This window comes from Amblyomma americanum, chromosome 8 (assembly GCF_052857255.1).
Source record: "Amblyomma americanum isolate KBUSLIRL-KWMA chromosome 8, ASM5285725v1, whole genome shotgun sequence".
Lineage (NCBI taxonomy): Eukaryota > Metazoa > Arthropoda > Arachnida > Ixodida > Ixodidae > Amblyomma > Amblyomma americanum.
In genome coordinates, this window is record NC_135504.1 from 74,241,301 (window position 1) to 74,262,844 (window position 21,544).

Here is a 21,544-nt window from a genome sequence, read left to right on the forward strand (position 1 = left end):
ACCGCGTCGTTCATCTTGCTGTCGCCGGCGACAGACGCGTGAGACATGACCGCGGATCCCGCAGTAGTAGCAAGTAGGACGGGGAGTACGCCAGGCTGAAGCATAAGGCGTTGCTGGAGGACACGGAGCCACGGCAGCCACGTGACCGCAGACAGGCGTTGGAGTAGACGTAGGGACCGGGGCGGGTGGCCTCGAGGCAATGTCGGCATAGGTGGGCGGGCGAGAAGGTGTCCGAGGGGTGGCAGGGGCTACGGCGCAGGTGAAAGCGGTCAGCTAATCTTTGATGACGCTCCGCAAGTCAGGTGTAGCAGGCGAGATATTAAAGGTGGGAGGGCCGAGAGTGGTGGGCTGCCCGTAGAGTTCCTCGCGTATCAGGGCACGGATGACGGAACGAAGGTTCCCATCGACGAGGACGCTGTCATCACTGGGGTCTGGCTGAAGGCGGCATGACTGCAGCTCATCCAGGCGCTGTCATGTGGAGGTAATGGCAGATACGCTGGAGGGGTTCTGGGCTATCAACGCGTTGAAAGCAACGGTCCCAATGCCCTTAAGAATGTGGCGAACGCGCTCCGACTCAGGCATGTCAGCAATAACGCGGCGGCAAAGAGCAAGAACGTCCTCGATGTAAGAGGTATAGGACTCACCATGCTGCTGAAGCCGCGCGACAAGCTTCTTCTTGGCTAGCTCAGGGCGGCCTGTCGGCGTGCCGAAAATTTGCTGCAGCTGCTGTGTGAATGTAGGCCAATCGGCGATGTCATCTTCGTGATTAAGAAACCACGTCTTTGCGACGTCAGTCAAGTAAAAGACGACATTCAGCAGCTTGTGGGAGTCATCCCACCGGTTGAACGTACTGACCCTGGTGTAGTTGTCGAGCCAGTCGTCGACGTCGTCGCCGCGAAGTCCGGCGAAGACCTGAGGGTCGCGTTGACGGCTGGTGATGGTCCAGGCTGGGGCAGCCGCAGCAGCCGGAGAAGGCGACGGGGGTGAGCGCGTTCCGTTGCCTTCCTCCATACCTGAGGGCTGCAGACGCAAAAGACGGCCTGATCGGAGCTCCAGGGAGAGCGAAAGACGGGTCCGAAGCGAGAGGTAGGGGATACGAATAGCACCTCCGCCACTTGTGAGCCACCGCTTGCACAGGCGTCTTTTATTCGGGAACAGCCAGGCACACAGCGCGCGCTCCCCGGAGCCCAGGCAAGCGACGATGATGATGATGGGGATATACAGGTGAAAGAGGTGAAAGTTCGCGCAAAGCGCTCACAGGCGGAGGGCTCGAGACGTCACTGACGTCACGGGAAAAGCAGCCAATAGCTGCAATCCGGTCGGCGGCCGGATACGCTCGTCCGCCGGAAAGTTGAAGTTGACCAACTTTCCATCCGTTCGCCGGACGAGGCGGATCCGCCAGGTCCGCTTCGCGACGAAACGATCGTATTGTCGGGTTCACGACGGGGCCTCCCTGGACTTCTGCGCTTCTGCCGCTTCGCCTCATTGGGCGCCTCGCCGTCCGTGGCCTCCCGCTCTTCACGCCGTCGGGTGTTTTCGCTCGGGTGCTTTTCTGCCTGGGACCGACCTCAGTTTTTTCGTGCCCTTCATTCACGCCCTGCTAGCTCGTTTTTATTCGGCCCACTACTCCACGCGCAATTTCTTGCCCGCTATCCGCTTCGGCGGCATCCAAATGCGAAGGGAGCCCTCATACTCGTGTCGGCGGAATTGCTCACCTCTTCTTATCGGTTCATCCGACCACTGCGTGCTAAGCAGCCACTCTGTCACCGTCCCATCTACTCTCATCACTTCTATTTCACCGCCATTCCCCGCCACGTCGCAGCGACCATTTCCTCGCCAAAAAGAGAAAGATTACTGCCGCGCCGCCCCTTTTTTTCCTTATCATCATCAACAAAATCGTTTCTCTCACTCTGTTGAGTTGTATCATACTGTAGCCAACCTGTGCCAGGTCCGTTTTCCTCACGCCTACACGCTGGCAAAAGGCGCCCATCCACGTTGTTCGTGCGGACGAAGAATAAAGCCTGACTTACTGTCATTGTGTACATCACGACTTCGGCCGGTGAAGGGCTTTCGGAGCGATGAGGGGCTGTCGCGGTACATCCAGAGTGGTACCACGCGACACTTTTTTTTTCATGCGTGCCGGAGACGAGGGCTGGGGCAGCGATGCAGGATCAGCGGCGACAGCAGTGCAGAGCGTGTAACTACTATCGTTGATACCCGCGGCGCCAGTGCGGCGTGGTGGTTCCGGAAGTTACGGCCTTTTCTGCTTCTTGCGCTTCCGTTCAGAAAATTCGGTGACCGTTCGGCTTAACTCGCTATGCTCTAGGAGTAAGAGCGGCTCCCACTTTGCCAAATCCTAACCGGATCGCGGGAGCGACCAGTCGAAGACATCATCATTGTCATCATCATCAGCCTGACTGCCCCCACTACAGCGCAAAGGCCTCTCCCATGTCTCTCTAACCCTGCCCTTTGCCAGCTGCGCCCGCACTATTGCTGCAAAATTCTTAATCTCATCCGCCAACCTAACCTTCTGCCGCCCCCTGCTATGCGATAGCGTTAATGAGCTAATTGCCTTAAATGCGGAATTGCTCTTTCGACACAACGTGACCTAAAATTGTCAGTTCACTACAAGCAACTTCAGCTACAAGCCAGCATTTCTGAGGCATGAGGCGACACAGATGCGTTTGAAAGTCGAGCGAAAAGATGTCTATATCGTCCAGTTAGCACAGGCATGTTTGCCACTTGAGGCCACGCAAAACAGTATCCATCATTCGCTCAAAAGTAGCAGGAGCGGTACAGAGGTCGAAAGGCATGACGGTAAACTCGTAGAGGCCGTCAGGGGTCACAAACGCGGTTTTGACAGGGTCTGCAGCTACCATTGGGACCTTCCAATAACCAGAGCGCAAATCAGGGGAAGGAAAGAGCTCCGCGCCTTGTAGACAGTCCAGAGCGTCATCAATACGGGGCAGAGGGTAGACGTATTTGCGTGTGATCTCGTTAATGCGGCGGTAATCGACGCAAAATCGAACGGAGCCATCCTTCTCTGAACGAGGACCACCGGGGAGGCCCAGGGGCTGGTAGAAGGCTGAATAACGCCGCTCTGAAGCATGGTGCCTGCCTGTTCGTCAATAACTCGTCGTTCAGTGGCGGAAACACGATACAGGCGCTGGTGCGGAGGGGCATGGGCGCCGGTGTCAATGTGTTGCTCGACAGTCGAAGTGCGCCCCAAAACGCATTGGTGGCAATCGAAGGAGCAGCGAAACTCCTATAGAAGCGCAAGAAGCTGGGTTCGCAGAGTTGGAGGAAGAGTGCCGTCAACAGAGCGAAGGAATAGGTCGGTCGACAACGGTGGGGGCGCAAGAGTAGGTGAGCTGAGGGCGTCCATGGCGGCCGGCGGTGATTTTGCAGCAGCGTCCGGGTGGTTGAAAACACAAAGAGCTGCACTGTTCCGACGCATTTCCCGCGGCGCAAACCGAAGGGGCTTGAAAACGGGTTGAAGACCCACAGTGCAGTGAGGCCGGCGGATAAAGTGAGCAGGGCATAAGGCAGCGATAGAAAATGGCGGCGTAGAAAAGTAGGAGACGGCGTGAAGATGACACTGGCATCGCGAACACGGTCACAGGAGAGAGGCACAATCGCGGAAGAGCACGCAGGAATATCGGTACTGTCGGCGACAAAAGCTTTGGCGGAAACAGGGGCACCACAAATTTCAGTCTCTAGCACGGGATTCGGCAACGCAGAGAGCTGTACTTGAGCCCAAGCACACTCGATGATCGCGTCTTGGAGCGATAGGAAATCCCAGCCCAAGATAAACGAATGCGTACACGACGGCAGAACGACAAACTCGACGAAATATAAAATGTGTGCTATGACTACTCGAGCAGTACTCGCTGCTAACGGCTGGATGAGGGGCGCACTTGCAGTTCGTAACGACAGGCCAGAAAGGGGCGTCTTCACTTTCCTCAAATATCGGCAAAGCGCTACATCTACGACAGAAACCGCAGCACCGGCGTCGGCAAGCGCCATCACGGATACGCCCTCTACAAAAACTTCAATCAAATTGGCGGCAGATAAACGAGGCCTTTCAAATTTCGACGACCGCGCAGTTCTCGCCTCAGGAACTGCGGCACCTAGTTTTCATCTTGAGTGGTCGAGGGACGCCGTCGCATCGGAGAGATGGAGCGCCGACGTGGAGAAGGCGAACGGCGTCCAGCGAAGGAGGTGCGCTCAGGAGACAAGAGAACGGCTTAGGGGCGGCTCAGCAGGAGGTGAGTACTGACGCTGGGACCAGTAAGCGGAAACTTCAGGAGGTGGTCGTGAGAAGTTCGTGCGTCGACGGCAAAGCCGCGCCACATGACCTGGCAAGCCGCAGAAGTAGCAGATCGGGCGGTTTGACGTCAGGCGTGCGCCAGGAGTTTCCCAGTTGAGCAGGCGGTCGAATATTTACCAGGCGTGCCCCAGGAGGTTCGCAGATGAGCAGGCGGCGGGATAAAAGCAGCGGGCTCTCGAGCGGTACCAGGAGGAGGAGCATAGGTAGGCGGGCGTGGTGGCGCAACCACGTCCGCATATGTCAGCGGGGCCGCGAGAGGTGTGGGCTGAGAGGCTTGCGGGAGAGCCTCAGCGACCTGTTCTTGAATGATGTGCCGGAGATTCGGAGTTATGTGTGGTGACGGCTCTCGATGACGTGGATTAAGCGAGAGCTGCCGAGCAATTTCTTGACGGATGAAGCTCTCGGTGTGCGGCAGGAGCGATTACTGGTCTACTGCATCGTTCAAGCCAGCAAGCGAGTCGACGTTCGTGGTATGTTCGCGTGTCAGAGCCCTCTGCTGGCGTAGTTCGTCGAAGCTTTGACATAGGGTGACGACTTCCGCGACGGTGCGCAAGTCTCGCGCAAACATCTGAAAGGCGTAGTCATCAATGCCCTTGAGAATATGCCTGATCTTGTCGGCTTCGTACAACTGTGCGTTCACCCTCTTGCACAGATCGACGACATCCTCGATGTAAATCGTGAAGTTCTCGCCTACCTGCTGCGACCGCGCACGCAAGCGCTGTTCGGCACGGAGTTTTCTGACAGCCGTACGGCCAAATACCTCTGAGAAGTTTGCTTTGAAAACGGACATTGATGTAATCTCCGCCTCGTGGCTCCGATACCACAGATTCGCCACGCCCGTCAGATAAAAAATGACATTGTTCAGTTTGGTTTCCGTGTCCCACTTGTTGTATGCGCTCACCCGCTCATACGATGTGAGCCAATCCTCAGCATCATCCGTCTGTGCCGCTGACGATAGCGGGGTCTCGCTGGCGGAGAGAACCAGCACAGACGACGGCGGCCGGGCTCACTTGTACGGCTTGGTGGTTGGCATCCGACGACATCGCGGTAGGGGGTAGCGTTCGGCTGCGAAGTTCCAGGGCGAGAGGATATCACCCGGTACTTCCACCAAATGTAAGGTGGGGTTTATTCTGAGAAGCTGCTTAACGGGAGCAGGGCCAAGAGCAGTCCGAGGTCAGCCAGTCCAGCCAGGATCATGCACCAGGCGGTCATGCTGCTCGCGTGTATGCCCGTCGTCTTCCTTAATATAGGATAGTTTCTCCAGGATCCCTGCTGCCATCGGCATCACTGTTCATGCATTTCCATTGAGCTGTGTGGTCTGAGAAAGAAGCAGCAGCATGGCAGGCCTGTGGTGAAGGAGTCGAGGCACAACAAATTTGTAAGCTGGCAAAAGCCAGTGGACCCTTGGAATCAGGGCCCACCCAAACATTCTATTAAGCATTTCTCTGTCTCTCTTATATCTCACTAACCATTCGTTCTTTCCCGCTCAGATTTTTAAATGTTTTGTGAAACACCTATCCAAGCTCATATTCGCGTCGCAGACATAACTGAATGAGCAGGGGCTGCGCTGCAACACGTTTTTGACGTGCACACTTTTGACACCACCGGGACGCAACGGTTGCAAGTGGTGGCAATTGAGTGGTGATAGATAATCTTTCTAGAGGCAGTCCTGCTAGTATTATTGCTCATGAATCTATACTGATCATTTTCTTGGACTGCTGGCATGAATTTTTCTCACTGAAAATGCACGAGTTAGTAAATATAGCTTTTTCAAGAACCTGAAAACGGAAATTTTAGCTATCGTAGAAAGTGAATGTTGGGATCCAGCCTGGAAATGACAATCCGTGTGCCGACGAACAGCAATCATAACAACGGAACAGTGAGAATAAATGGACGCTTGGGCTTGCGCTTTTATTCCTTTTTTCTACCGCTCTCCGGGCCCTTTCTGTGAGCATCGGCAGTGAGCTGCAAGAAGCGACCGGGCATGCACACTGCAACTCGCGCACCGCCGCTCGAGCAGAAAGTGTGGAGCACCCTCGACGCTGGGAATTCGGTATGTTCAGAAGCAGCTTCCGCTTTCTTCCCGGCCGAGAGATAGCCGCGCCAGAGAAGCCTAGGCTTGAGAGAGAGCTGTAGAGAACAGCATTTGGTCAAGATTGCAGGCACGGCAGATTAACTTTCCTGATTACGAATTCTTATGTAGTAGACAGCTGCTTTGAAAACAGATGCAAGCCAGATGCATTGTGTCTCGCACAAGCTGAGGACGCACATGTGCTGGGTTCTGCGCTGAGCGCTACTGAAGCGCTTCATGAAGAGTGGCGGATCGGGCTAGTTGGTGCACGTTTGTCATGCATGTTTGTCACGTTAAACCCCCATAAACCATATTCTAACGAGCTTCATGAAGCGTTTGCCATTTTTCGCGAGCGCTAAAAGAACACGAACAGAGAAGGAACAAAAAGGACGTGTTCTCTGTCCGTGTTCGTTTAGCGCTTGCGAAAAATGGCAAACGCTTCATGAAGCTCGTTAGAATATGGTATATGGGGGTTTAACGTCCCAAAGCGACTCGGGCTATGAGGGACGCCGCAGTGGACGGCTCCAGAAATTTCGACCACCTGGGCTTCTTTAACGTGCACTGACATCGCACAGCACACGGGCCTCTAGAGTTTCGCCTCCATCGAAATTCGACCGCCGCGACCGGGATCGAACCCGCGTCTTTCGGGTCAGCAGCCGAGCGCCATAACCACTGAGCCACCGCGGCGGCGCTCGTTAGAAGAGGGCGTTACAGATTTGGGGAGTCTTCATCTTGCCTGCCGCCGCCTTTCCGGAAGGCTGTGCAGATTTTGACCATGTGTATTGTTGACGTGATATACTATCAGCTGGAACACATGCATGCCAACGACAATAACGAGGAAAAGTGATACAAAACGGAAGGTAAACATGTAGGAGAGAGCGGCGCCTTCTGTGGCAACCGCAAGATCCATCTATCCCTACAAAAGCAAAAAAAGGGCTTCTGTAGAGTTCTCTAAACTGCAAAGAAATTTTTCCGTTAGCTTTTTGTTTTGAATAGCGGTAATAAAACCAGTCTCTTTCCGCATTTTACACTTACTGAGCCCTGATGTCCGATTTTGACACCATAACTGTAAGTCAGCTAATACTTGCACCACGAGCTTTAAATTTTTTCTGCATGGTTATGGGGCCGTAGACACTGTAAAAACGCAGAACGAAAAAATCTGCGATGAAAACAAAAATCCAGGGCCGAAAGCGTTTTTTAAGGGCTCAACGTTCTACGCTACTGAGTTTGCCATAAATTGGGCCTACATAAATTACGTTACCCGAATATTGATCGTAACTTGCTCATATAATCGAATGTTTTTTTTGTTTATCGCTTACAGTTTGTTTCTACTAACGGCTCCAATTCATCATTTACTTCAGCACATTCAGGTGTTCCACACGATTCAGTTCTCGAACCGCCATTGCTTTCAATTCATATTAATGTCGCCTCTCTGTGTCCGCTAACATTTGTTTATTCGCCGATGATTATTTTTCGTGAGATGAACAGTAGTGACGAAATTAACACCTCGTAGCGTGACTTTTGTAGAGTCCGATGGTGCAACCAATGTCTCATGGAACTGACACCTACGAGCGCAAATTCATGCTTTACAAACCCTACCACTAAACCTTCTCGCGTATGTCTGTCTACATACTAAGCCCTCTAATGCCTCTAGTATGCCCTGTGCATATTAAATCCTTAATAACGCAGCTCTTGAAAGTGTAAATTCACATTACACTTGATACGACTTGGAAGCTTCACACGAATTACATAATGCTACAGAATAATGGGTTATAGGCGCCGTAACATTTCCTGTGCACTTTGTTCCATAAAATTGATGTTTCATTAAACGGTAATCGCCCCCAAAACTGCATTACTGTACAGCCCTCTGGGACCCTAGCCATGACTACTTAACATCGCATTTTCGTTTCATTCTATCAAACCATAATCAAGCAGCAAGCATACCGCTGCTGAAACTAACTTGTCTTCCGTGATCGCCATACTGGCGATAGGTTTGTCGAGCAACTTTATCGCACAAATGATACAATTCCACACTACATAATGGATTACTTCGAGGACCACACTACAAATCACATTGCGTAGATCATCCAATTAAGACATCCCATTTTATAAAGCGAGTTATTTCACTCGTTTCTTCCCGTACATCCAACCCTACAACGATCGTACCAGCGAAATTGTATATTTTTCCTATTATAAATTTTTTTGCGAGTTTTTAGCTAGCACTGTACGAGCACAAACAATCTTCCATGCATTGACGCGTTTCGCGACAGAAAGCTAACAAATGTATGCATGCCCCTTTTGGTAATGCGACGCTATACGATTTTAAAAGCATGCACTTAGATTCAAAACACCTGAATACTACTTTCCGGCAATGAAAACACAAGTGCTGTCGACTTTCGTTCACTTTATTTTTTCAAGTGATGACACGCAGAAAAGATTTGTACAATGTCCCAGCATCCAGGAAAATGTTGAGAGAGTAGGCGCATAAATACTGCACTGTGTTCATCAACGACACCCATTGCGGCAAAGGACATGAATAAAATAAATAATAAACAGCTCTAGCCTTTCAATTTGCCTTTGTAAACTGATTTAGAAATGTAAACTGCCATCGGGATCCAGTACCACGCGAACGAAATTATCACCTTTGTGCCATCAAATAATTTAGCTTCGAACGCCACGTACCATGGCTACAGCACTGCGACTGCTGACTCCGGCCGGCGCGCTTCGTAACGACAGCGCAATATTTTTATTCGTTCATGTGCAGAGCCTGTAAAGCTCCGCCAGAAGCCATGATTGCAGTGCATGTCTCCTTCCCTTGGTACGCTCGGCCCAAGTGGCATCCCTGGCAGACATCCCCGTTCCCCCAATGACTGACGCTGCAACGTGCAGCATGACGTGCTGGTCCCACGAGTCTGACGGCTGGCGTATCACATGTGGCCCCGGAACCGAGAACAAGGCGGGGCGGCGGCGTGCTCACAGCTCCTCGCGCTGCTTGACGCTGCCGGCGTGTCCTTCCTGCTGCCAGAACTCGTGCGGCAGGATGCCCATGAAGTAGTCGGGAGCCGCGGCCACCTCCTCCTTGGTGAGCTTGGTGTCCTGGTTGACGTCGCCCACGGAGATGAGCCTCCAGGCCTCGCCCTCTTCGCGGTCGTGGCTGGGCAGCACCCAGTCGCGCATCTCGGCCTCGCTCAGGGCGCCGTCCTTGTCCTTGTCCAGGTAGGTGCTGAAGTGGCTCTGCTGGGCCTGCCACCGGAGGAGAGACATTAGCGAAGGTTCCAGGTTTAGTCTAACAATGGTTTGCTCTGTATTTAAAGGCTCTCTAGAATTGCCAACTGACAGTGACACAACGAGGACGAGACAGACATTCATAACGCACACTGTCGTATATTGGATGGGTTGGCATAAAATTTGAGCTCGGTTTCAGCCTGCACATCCGAAGAATAATTGACCAGAGGGTATTACTGGCCTCTCCTAGTCGCCAAGTCTTTTTCTGGTCATTTTGATTGCAGCTGTTTGCCCACAGAACAAAGCAAACTCGAATGGTCACAAAATGTTCTCCTAATATCAGCATGCCTAACAAACGTTTACAAAGCTCGTTGTACCTTACGGTGTTCGCGACCAATCGCCGCACTTTCCCATCGAAAATTTGAGCGTTCTTGGATAATCTACCTGTACACCACCTCTATGTCTGTCTAAGGACTCAGTCTCAGCACACATCTGCTACGCCAAAACTCCACCTCACGGCACCAACACGATTCGAACACCTGACAAGCTTTAATCCCGAAGCAAGAGCTGATGCTGCTCGCAGCTGAACGTGTGCGCAGTGGACAGAGCCTGGATTAGTAATCTTGGTAGGCTTTGCAGCGCCAGCGATGGTGCTGAAGGACTACCCGGACTGCCACGTACAGTCGGAGACAGAAATCTCTAGGACGCGAGAGCCGCGAACGAATATTAGCCGCTGCATGTAGACTACTTTTCTAGAGGTGAAAGTCACTCGCGTTATTTAACCAGATGAGTGAAATGGTGTGATCACTGACAAACGTGGCCCCTACGGGCCTAAATCGCTTCCAGAGCATCCTTGACCCCGACAGTACACCCTTCGTTAAAAGTAAATAGCTCCCTGTTGCGTGGCTCACTGTGCATCGCCAGTGTTGCCCGTCTCTTGATAGTGGGTCGTCCTTACCGCTCCAAGACTTGGGCGTGCGCTGCAAGAGCCCCACTACACGACTTGGAAGGAAGCCCTTTGGCTCCGTACTTTTGACAAAGGCTACGTGTTATACGCGCATAGACGCCCGAACAGGCAGCGCGCGTGGCCATTATATATATATATATACGCACCGGTGCCCAGTTCTTGTCCTTGTCCTTCTCTGGTCCGGAGACGCGGCGCAGGTGGTCCATGTACTCCTCGAGCGACACGATGCCGTTCTTGTCGCCGTCCATCAGCTCGACTGCCTCGGTGACCACCACGTGGCGCACGCGCTCGTCCTCCTCCGGGTGCAGGAAGCTCTTGAACTCGGCCTTGTCCAGCGCCCCGTCGCCGTCGAAGTCGGCCATCTTCCAGCGGCGCTCGGTGCGGTCCAGCATGGCTTGCGCGACCTTGGCCTCCTCGCCGGCCTTCTCCAGGTCGCGGTCGGGGAACGAGAGCTTCTTGTACGTCTCCCACTTGAGGACCTTGACGCCCGGCAGCTTCTCCTGCATCTCCTTGTCGAAGTACTCCCACTGCTTGTCGATGCTGTCCAGGATGAGGCGGCTGTGGAACTTCTTCAGGTACTCCTTCAGCTCGGTCGAGGACACGTACTTGTCGCCATCCTTGTCCAGCTCCTCATCGAACAGCTTGTGCAGGTGCGTGCGGACGATCTCTGCGCCAAGAGAGAGAAAGGGAAGGGGAGGCTTAGAGAACAGCGACGATCAAATCTCTCCGCTGATGCGTCGCGACATTCAGGCCAAGCCGACTTCGTTCACGACCTTGTGGTGAGGACAGCCAATCATCCGACACCGAATTGAGTCGAGTGAGGAGCTGCAGCCTGTCCACGATATTGAAGATTTTGGGAGGAGGCTGTTGAGACGAACATAAACGAAAAGGGGCGGGACGAGTTCGGGGGTTGGGTATAAATGGCTAGCCGGGAGCCAGAGATCGGAAGTTTTGCGTGAAACAACGCACGCGATGTATGACGAGCCCTCTGTCAATGTATGCGGGTCAGGTTTCCGTGCATAGTCACTGCACTGAGCTGTACATGTCCCCGTAAAATATTCTTCGTTTTACTGCACTCTCGCCATCGCTCTCTCATTTATCTGCAGATTCTACGGGCTCAGCAGCGCTCTTACATATGCGGGAATGGCCTAAAAAAAGAAACAGAAGGATGGCTAACAACGGCTGACGAGTGGTGCAGTGGTGTCACGTTTCCAAAGCCACCACGGGTTTTGCTAGACGGCGTGGATTTCTCCACAACTGCAGAGCTGCGCGTTGTGAGCAATAAAGGAGGCGCTAACATTACAACAGGACACTACAAAATTGCAACAGGAGGCTCCAGTCGTCCCACAACAATCTCTTTGTAGTCGCCGGCTGTTGCCCCTCTTACTTACGGCGCTTAGGAGACAGAACCAAGGCGCGTCTCACATCTCGTGCAGGGCACCTGCGTTCGCGCGTCTGTACGCCCGCCCTTTGCGTAGCCGGACAAAGCGCGGAGGAGCTGCGATGAAAGACAGCGCGCATGGTGCGGAAGGAGCTCTCACCGATGGAATCCCGTCTGTTTTTCTTGAGTGCGAAAGCGAGGATGCGGCACCTGGTCGGGGCTTACTTTCCGCCCTGCACGACGTTGGACGAGGCCAAAAAGAAATGCTCCTGTCACGCGTCGCAGAGCAAGGAATCGCCAGCTGTGTGGACCCGCTGCGGGGGCGGCTGAGAGCGTGCGCTTACATTTGCCAGACACGTTTATTCTTCAGTTAGCCGAATGAATAATCGGGGAATGTATTCATCGCGAACACGCGATGGGATTAAAGCGAGAAAGGAGATACGAACAGACGCCAGCATTCAGCGGGAAACGGCACATGCTGTTCATTTTCTCCCGTCTTAATTCTGCCCGCTGTCTCACCTCACACCGAACGTGAGGTGTGCCCAGCTTTTGTGGGTATGAAGAAGTACCGGAGTTCAGCGCTAAATTTATCAATAAACGAATGTAATCATTTGCCGCCAAATGACAACGCCGCTCTGACTGAATTATCAACGCACCAAGAACCACTACTACCATACCTACACATCTTTACTGTGAGATAACGCAGTTTTATTACGTACTACACATTACCTGTAGTATGCTGTTTTGTTTTACAACTGTATTAATTTATAGGAGTCATTTTAAAAGATTGTTATTTTACATTCTGAATCGCAGTTTCTTATGCTGATTCGTGTCCGTTTTTACAAACTGTCATGAACTATGTATTTAATATTCAAATGATTCGACGCCTTACCACCTGTTTTGAGAATCTGCAGGTGTATTGATACCCTACAGAAATATTGTTTGTCTACCTCTATTTCTGGATCTTAAATTTCCTCAGTTGCTATATTATTCTGGCTTATCTTGGTAAGAGTGAGATCTCTTATCCGGTCGGTTAGTTGGTTTGATTCCGTTACACCTCCCGCCCCTCCGTATGTTTTGCCCTACTGGGCCATTAGGGTAGTTTAGTTTTATAATAAATAAATATATCCTCACCGGTGCCATTCCTTATGACGGTGTTTTCCTCCCACTCACATATTTATTTAAGTACAAAAGCAAAGTCGGCGAGCAGAGTGGGGGAGAAGGGTCTATTGACAAATAATTTGCCTGGGTTGCACGAGGCAAGGACAAGGTGGACAGAGACCGCTGTGTTTGCGCGAACATCTAAGCTGTACACGCGAGCACTGTTTGGACCTGTCAGTAAGCTAATAAAGCTGGATTGCCACGCCATATACCAAGAGGCAGACTAAAATTCTGCATTGCTGCGCGGTACAGCGTGCCCCCTTCCCCCCTGTTTTTTTTTGCCGTGGCGGTCTTCCGAGCACACACAACAGCCGGACCATGTCCGTAATGTGCTTACCTGTCCAGGTCAGCGCGGCTCTTGCAAGCCTGTGCTGGTGTCAAGAGGCAGACAAGAGCACCTGCATTGGCGCTAGAGCAGTCCACGCGACAACAGCCAGACAGGACAAGGAAGGTATACCAGGACACGCTGGACCTTCGTTCTGCGTTTTTCTCGTCTTCTGACTGACTGTCCTCACGCAGACTTGCCACCAAGTCCTATGTGCACTGTTAGTTCCATAGCTCCACAAAATGTGGCTCAAGGCAGAAGCCACAATGAGTGAAGTGCAAATCGCCGCGTACAGCATCTGTTCGCAGATTGCTGTATGTGGAAGAAGGAACAAAATCCTAACATGCCTAGCCATCTTCGTCCCCTATAGCGACGTCTTTTAAATACTGCACGAGCCTCTCTCTGATGAATGGATGCAGGAAGGCCCAATTTCCGAACGGCATTCAGCGGTTGCGACAGACCGCGTGCTGTCGCATTCAGTTGCGTGCCATCTGACTAGCCTTCCAACTGCCGTGTGAGCTCAACGCTACGCTCAATTTCATGCGAAAGAGGAGCGTAGCACATTTCAAACTGACGTTTCGGGAACAATTTGCGTCCTTAAGCATTAACTGCAATAAAGAAGTACGGGCTTTTTCAGACGTGCTGCGCGGAATGACAGTTACTGCTTTGTATGTCTGCAGATTCTCCAAATAAATCGATAGATAAACAGCTTCACGTCAGAAGCGAAAACAAACAGGTCGTTTCAATCGATGCATTCGCAGAAGCGCAATGTGCACAGTTCAGCGAAATACTGTAGACGACAACTTCCCGTCGACTTCGACTGGGAAAAAAGCAGCCAGTCATAGCAGAGGCGTTTCACGGCTGCTGAAAGTTCCACATGACAGAGACACGCAATGGCCACGTGTACCCGTGCGTGGCGAGACGCATCGATTTCGGCGGGTCCGCAGAAAGAAAAAATAAAACGATTACCCCCAAAAGAGCGGACCTAACGTGCACAGGTGTGCCCCTGCGCGCAACCCAAGGCAGCGCGCGGTGGCCAAGCACGTCAACGTATACTGAACAAGCCCGTTGAGTCCGCCATAGCGTCCGACAATGAACAATTGTGCGCAGAGCGCCAGAGACAATGCATCCCCCGAAGAAAGACGACGGAAAGCAAGGCCTAGACACTGCTGTTTTCCATCCAGCGCATCCATTGTGTGAGCTCGGTTTCGCCGAAGCCGCCGCGGATAGTGCGCGTGTATTTGTGTGCCGCGGGAGCATTTGCTAAGCGCTGTCCTCACCTGGGTCCGGTGGCTTGTAGAACTGCTGCTGTTGTTGTTCTTGGCCGCCAGATGTTTTGCTGGGCTCGTCTGCCAGCGCCAACGTGGCGGCCGCCAGAAGCAGCGTCACCAGTGCCGTCTTCATTTTCCTGAAGAAGCAAAACAGAGCGCGCGGACAGTCAGCCCGCCTCTCGCCTTGCCTCATCGCGGGTTGTTTTCGCCGCAACACCCGCGAAACCACGTGCGCAAGAGCTGCACCTGGACTACACGGGCGTGTCTTACTCAAAAGCCGTTCACGTCTTGCGTCACTCGTGCTGTACAGAGGGAAAAATGCGACGGGACTGGGCCTATTCTACAACAAGCATTAAAAAGGTTTGGATCTCGAGAGCCCCCCCCCCCCCTTCCCTCCTCTCCGACCGATACTCATTTCAGCTGCCCAAAGAGGCTGTGCAGTTCTTCGCTCAGAACTTATCACGCGAGAAAAAACGGGTACTTCCAGGCACCGAAAAACTTCTACAGGCGCAAGCGTGGGCTTGGAAGGCTATACTTGAGCGAAAAGCTCACCACACTGAAGTTTCGTGCACGGCGCTGGCCACACCGCTGAAATGCTACGACTCAATCATAATCGCGAGCGCAGTTATTATACTGGCAAGTGCATTCTCAATGGTAGTATAATGTCGGCTTCGTGCGGCAATCGAACATTTCAGCGATAAACAACCACTGGTACTTCAAATGGCTTATTCGTAACATATAAAAAACCTCCGCATTACATTCTAAACAATATTTAACCGGCTTAGTTGCAAAGAATACAAGATTTGAAGTTTAAAAGACAAGCCAAAGTGCCGAGCCGCCTGCGCGTGTGCGCCTGCAGTCATGTGGCAGGTTGCCGTTGTACAGGCCGACAGTGTGAGCATGCTCAAGCAAGACATTTCCTAGAGTCAAAAAGTGAGGCATAAATTGTTAGCAAAGCGTAGGCTACCCACTCGGTGCCCGATAACTTGCGACCGCCCGTGACTTCTGCGAGTGCCTCGGAGTGCCCCTGCTGAAATACCGCGAGGCGTGGGAAAAGGCGACGTGTACTTAATCCATTCGCCCCGCGGCTCTTACGTCACAGCGGCAGCCTTGACGTGTGAGGCGCCCATTCGAGCATCTAAAAAACGGGGTCACAATCCTCTTCTGCCCACTGGGGAGCTAACACGCGACCGAGCATAAACTCTTAAGATACCCTACGGTGCGACTACAGAGTTGCACAGTTGAAGCGATTTCAAACCAGGAAGTTACGCACATGGAATATTTCTGTTACACCCGGAAATTTTATTTCGCTGAACAAACCCGGATAGTATATTAATTAAGCAGCAAATCAGCCACTCTGGCATTCAGCCATCATTGTGCACCTGTTTTGAGGAGTAAAGCCGAATAATAATAATTGCAGCTCTCAGGTACACCCGGGATCATTAACACTTCTCCTTAGTATACACTTCTGTGAAGTGTATACAGTGTAATACGTGGCGTCATATCAATGAAAATAATAAATAAAACCTCAGAACCGCGACAGTTACTGGGCAGCAGTGTTATTACGTCAGTGTGAGCAGAAAACGTACGCCACTCCCGGCGACCAGGTGGTCGAAAAGGCAACTAGCGTACGCGACCGCTCAGTCATTTGAGATGAAGCAAAGATACGCGTACTAGCAGCCTGGACGTTGGCAGAGCCATGTGCAGCTCATGTATTCTGGTCCCTACGATCGGATCAGTCATCGTCAAGCACTGGCCAGGCCTACGGACAGGAGGAGCAGACGTCTACTCGAGACCGTAATTAAGCGGGCGACAATAGAGCATGTGCAGCATGGCAACGTCGTCGGGGGCTATTTTACATAACCCCTATATGCGCAGAGCTGGATCCTTCCACGCGGTGCACTCGTAATATTTTTATTTTCTGTATGTACCTGCACAGCTCCTATAACAGAGTCCGAGTTGTGTTTTGCATAATGCAAACAGAATGTACGGTAGCCAACGGGGCACTGCATGGCTAACCTCCCTTCCTTACATCTTGCTCTCCTTCTTCGCGACTTCGACGGCACGCGTGTTACCAGCGGCAGCGAAAGCAAAGCAACGATTCGCTCAAACGCCGGCGGACGACCGAGACGTTCTCCCTGTCCATCCGCAAACTAAAACCAGAGCCAGGGAAGGAAGGGCAGACCGGTCCGATGTATCGGGTGAAACCGGTCGAGAACGCGGCATGCGCGATATGGGCCTGCACACGCAGCAGACGGAGTAGAAGCCGCTATCGGCGCCACCCTCGTCTCGCTCTGTGCAGATGCCGACGCCGCAGGTCGTCTCGCGTAACGGGTTCTTCATTGCAACGACGCGACCGCCTCCTCTCGCATCGAACCACCGACTTTGTTGCCTCGCTCTCTTCGCGGCCTCGGGGTACGACTCCAGTCGATGGAGCTAGTGAAGCGCAAGACCTCAGTTGGAAAAGTTCATCTGAGCCAGTTTTCTTCCTTTATCGTTAAGATTTTTTCAGCAACTATCTGCACGGATGTGTAACAGTAAGGTTAGCTCTTATCACTCGCACTCAAGTCATGCCAACTTTTTTCCTGCCTTCGTGGTAAGAACCCTTCGGATATCACGCCGTTATGGCTCAACATCCGATCCTGATCATATATGTTTCCAGTAAGATAGTTCTTTGCAAGTTAAGCAGCCCGCAGGCAGTACAGGCGAGTCCAACCGACTGTCTCATCCCACACAGTGTGGGTCCAAAACTGTCTTGTCGTCTACGAGGTTGTCCGTTAAGAAATGGTGGCAAAGCAGCACAAGAACGGAGGACCACGTTTGCTGCTCCGACGTGATGCGATGCTTGCTGATTCAGTCGAGGATTTAATCTCCCACAACACCCTATCCCCCTGGGTACGAAGATTTAAAATTCGGCCCGGGAGCCAGCTGTAATCCAGCCGAAATGTGCCGCCAAGCACCGGTCTGAGAAGGCGGTTCTCTCTTCCTTCCTCGGCCCCTCCCAAACACCTGTCATGAGTGCAACGGCGTCACGCGCACAAAGAGAGTCTCCTTCCCAACTGGAAACGGGTGGACAGGGGGACGTGCGAGGGAGGCCCTGCCGGAAGGTCACGACGAAGCATCTGCACGGCTGATGCATTAGATCCGTCGCGATTAACTCTGGACTGGACGCGCACGTAGAGCCGAGGAGTCGTGGGTTGCGTGCTGCTGTAGAGTCAGCATTTGGCCACTCCTGATTTTGCGCACATTTCCGCAGGCATGAAGTGAGCTTCTTTCTGAATGTGCCTGACAAAGTTGTCGAGTGTGGATTTAGACTGTGCGGGACCACACGATTCCGGCGCAGCGGTTATCGTTGCCGCATCTCCTTCCATCACCGCGACACGCTCTCGCCCTCCTCCGCCTTGTGCAACGGTTCCACGTAAGCGCACAGCCTCGCTCTCGATTACAGCAGCGCGTCCGGTTCGCAGGCAACGCGGGCCCGGCGCTAATGAATGACTCGGCCTGACCACTCGGCCGCCGAGGTCGCGGCATTGACATTGGCACCGACGAGGGCACACACAGCGGGAAAAGCATCCTTCGCCGGTGGTGCCTGGGGGTCGGAATCTCGTGCGCGCTTAGCCGGCGAAAGAAAGGAAGCAGCTGCAAGAAGTGAAACAAACACCCTAGAATAGCGAGTTTATAAGAGCGAAAAAGCTAAAAACCGTGCTGCTTGGAGTAAGTAGCTCCACCGTTCGCAGCAATGTTTGGGAACGGGGTAGTTATAATTGCAGTGATTCACCCAACGCGAAGAAAGAAGTAGCACAAATCTTATTAATTCGAGCGGTCTCGCCACTTTACGAGACCGCGAAAGCAGAGTCGTTGATTAGTGCAGCGCTAAAAATCATTTGGGTATGTCCGCGGCATCGCCAAGCCTGTCACCACTGCATCCGGGCAAAGAGAGTTGAGGCCGACACTGAAGGCCTGTTGCGAAGACGCTGGCGTATTGTGGCACAAACGTTTCACGCCAACCATCGCCAGAGAAGGTTGTGAAAAAAAAAAAGCGCACTGCGAAAATGAACCACCACCCTTGGCGCGTTGAATCTGCTTGCGTGTGTGTTAAAGCACCCTGGAACGGATTTTTTTTAACCTAAAAAACAAGATGCTTTCTGAAAGCAACTGCCACGTAAAAAAACAGCTCGATAACATCTGCTCTGGCGGGTAGTTTAAATCTAGCGGCATTTATTAAACTCGATGCCCCGTGCTCTGAAACCACGTGGGTGTCAACAGCCGGCGCCTGGTCTCCTCGGTTGCTTCTCGAAATTTCAGAAACGAAGTAAACGAATGCTAGCTGACCCGACAGTCGACACGTACGCGCCAAAGAGAAACCGGATGCGCCGTAGCACTGACGGCCCGAAAACGGGGTATCGAGGTTACGACCTGGCACGACCCGAGACGCCAAATCCACTAGCCCGACCTCGTCGGTGGACCGCTGACGGACAGTGTTCAGCAAAATACGCTTCCCGCGAATGCACGCGATGTAGAGTGCAACCGAACGCCGCACCAACTTTGTGGCCGAGCCGTCGCACACGTTGCGGGCTCAGTGATACGTGTCCCTCCCACGATGGCCCCCAGTCACAGGTCAACAGCAACACTCATCTGCTCCGAGGCGCACGGAATGCCCCCCCACGAAAGGGTTCAGAAAGTTGCGTGGCCGTGAAGGAAGTCTCAAAATTCGCCTCGGACCGCGCAGCAACGTGTGACAACTGCACCCGGCGCAAGTGCTCGCCCCCCGCTGACTCCCCGCACTCACCTGCTCGCTTCCGGGGTCAGTCGTCCGCGCCGGCCGAACTCGCTATGGCCCGCGCTGCCAAGGCGCTCGCGCTCTCCGCCTGGCCGGGCCACGTGTACCTGTCAGGCAGCTTCGTGACGTCACCGACGCCGGCCGACTGGACCGCTCGCTTAGCTGACGGCGGAGCTTTGCGACGAAAAGTACGGAAGCCCTGCCGAAGGTGTCCCGATCGCAGTGCTGCCGGCACCCGAGTTCAATCCGATAGCTGCTGAAAAGTTTGCGCGCTTGTGGCGGGACAACTTCGCTCCGTGTCAAGCGCACGCTTCAAAAAACACACAAAATACGCGCGCATTCCGATTGTAGCTTTGTTTGCTTTCAACAGATGGCGCCACAAAACACTTTGTGGAAGTAGGCGCGCGGTTCAAATGGCTTACGAAAGATGGCTTTAGTACTGACGCAGAACGCGACCGGAGAAAATCTGTTCAAATAATTACATATCTTTATTAGTGCTGCATTCGATTTATCTCCGTAATTTTCGAGTACCTTCCTGTCTTTTTTTTTATTCTCGGTCTTTCATTCACTGAATTTATGAAGACTGCATTTGCGCTGCATTATCATGTTAGTCCCGCAGTTGCCCATGCCAGCTGCAGCCGATAGACCTGTCGTCGAGCGAAGGCGCATAGAGGTTCTCAGCTATAGTCGGGTACAGCTTAAGAAGGCAGCGGCATTTGCCCCTCAAAGGCGGATGCACACGAGCCTCCGCCAACAGGCGCGCACTTCAGGTGACGTCATGAGCCGGACGGCCGGTGACCCCGACGCGTCAGCTGTGTGCGTCTCCATTCGTCAGAGTGAATTCGAATTGTTTGTGGGCGTGAGTCATGTCGGAAATATTATTGCAAGCTTACGATGCACAACTTGTGCCGCGTGCGTTTGTTCTGAGCCGTGAGGCGACGAAAAAAGGTTACAGCGAACATCGGTGACTGCGCTGCGCTTCGTCTGGAAACAGGATCCCGCAGCGGCACACCGCTGCAAACAAACATCGTGCGTGTTTGTTCTATGGTGTTTTGTTTTGCTCCTAAGTGAAGTTACGGCGAGGAGAATTTGCCAAAGTCTTGTACCTACTGTGAGCGGCGGGTGTGTTAGTGTACTGTGCCCCTGCGTTTCACGTCGGGCGTGGCGAAGCGATGGAGCAAAACCATTCTCAGGATAAATGAGAAAGGCGTGCGCGGATTAAACCAACCTACGAGTTCCTCAACCGAAAAGATTTGCGGAAGCAACCTCCAACGCAAAGGTTTGTTGCTGCCAGCTCAGCGCGCAAACGATCGATCGTTGGCAGCAGAATGATAAGATAGCCGAGCGTCTAGCAGGGCGTCGTTCGAGTGTTGTGTAGCACCGTCGATTGATCACTTTCCACAGTGCTAACAATCAGTGACTAACACGCGCCGCTTGAGCAAATGTCATTGGATTATTAACGGCCAGGCGTGTGGGAGCAGTGTTTGTTTCCTTAATGTCAGCCTTAGTACTAATATAAAATTATGACCGATACGCTGGTGCCTTTACAAGGGAGCTTGGCATGAATTCGCGTCTCTGTATGTCTTAGAATTCTTCACTCACTGCACGCGCCAGCTGTAGAATGCCTGCTGTGAGACAATCGCACATCAGTTGTGCTGCCAGCGCTCGACTTGCTTTCCCACAACACAGCTTTGAGCTGCTTTTCGATTGTTATATGTTGCTACTAAAACAATTCCAAGACAGTGAAGGCAACAGAGCCATTGTGTACATCAAATAAAAGTACGACAAAGTAGGCACAGCTGCTTGTGAACTGACTCCTAATACCTCTAATCGCATCTGCCTTAAATGTGTGTGCATGTTTTCTTGCGTCTTTGTTTATATTTGTTATTTTCCCCTTTTTTGCATTTTAGATCTTAGTTTTCGCGCTCGCGTTAGTGTGCATGTGTGTGAATATGTGAGTGCTTCTGTGCATGTATGTGTTTATTATTCCTATTTGTGTCCTTTTATTTTTGTGTTTGTTCTTGTAAGCATGC

At 52.4% G+C, this 21,544-nt stretch overlaps 1 protein-coding gene and 1 pseudogene across 4 annotated transcripts; both read right to left on the reverse strand.

The window, feature by feature from the left end:
- Window positions 1–273: 273 nt before the first annotated feature.
- LOC144102501 (uncharacterized) lies at window positions 274–1,044 on the reverse strand (annotated as a pseudogene).
- Window positions 1,045–8,788: 7,744 nt separating this feature from the next.
- Window positions 8,789–19,807, reverse strand: LOC144101927 (calumenin-A-like). Of its 4 annotated transcripts, none has more exons than XM_077635161.1 (4): window positions 19,521–19,807; window positions 14,741–14,868; window positions 10,740–11,260; window positions 8,789–9,644 (listed from the first exon to the last, which is right to left on the reverse strand). In XM_077635161.1, the coding sequence occupies exons 2-4, from the start codon at window positions 14,862–14,864 to the stop codon at window positions 9,375–9,377; spliced, it is 915 nt and encodes a 304-aa protein (XP_077491287.1). In that variant the 5' UTR covers window positions 14,865–14,868; window positions 19,521–19,807; the 3' UTR covers window positions 8,789–9,374. The 4 variants fall into 4 exon arrangements, with proteins under 4 accessions (XP_077491287.1, XP_077491285.1, XP_077491286.1 ...); XM_077635159.1 differs by lacking the exon at window positions 19,521–19,807 and adding an exon at window positions 16,917–17,089; XM_077635160.1 differs by lacking the exon at window positions 19,521–19,807 and adding an exon at window positions 16,764–16,783.
- Window positions 19,808–21,544: the final 1,737 nt, after the last annotated feature.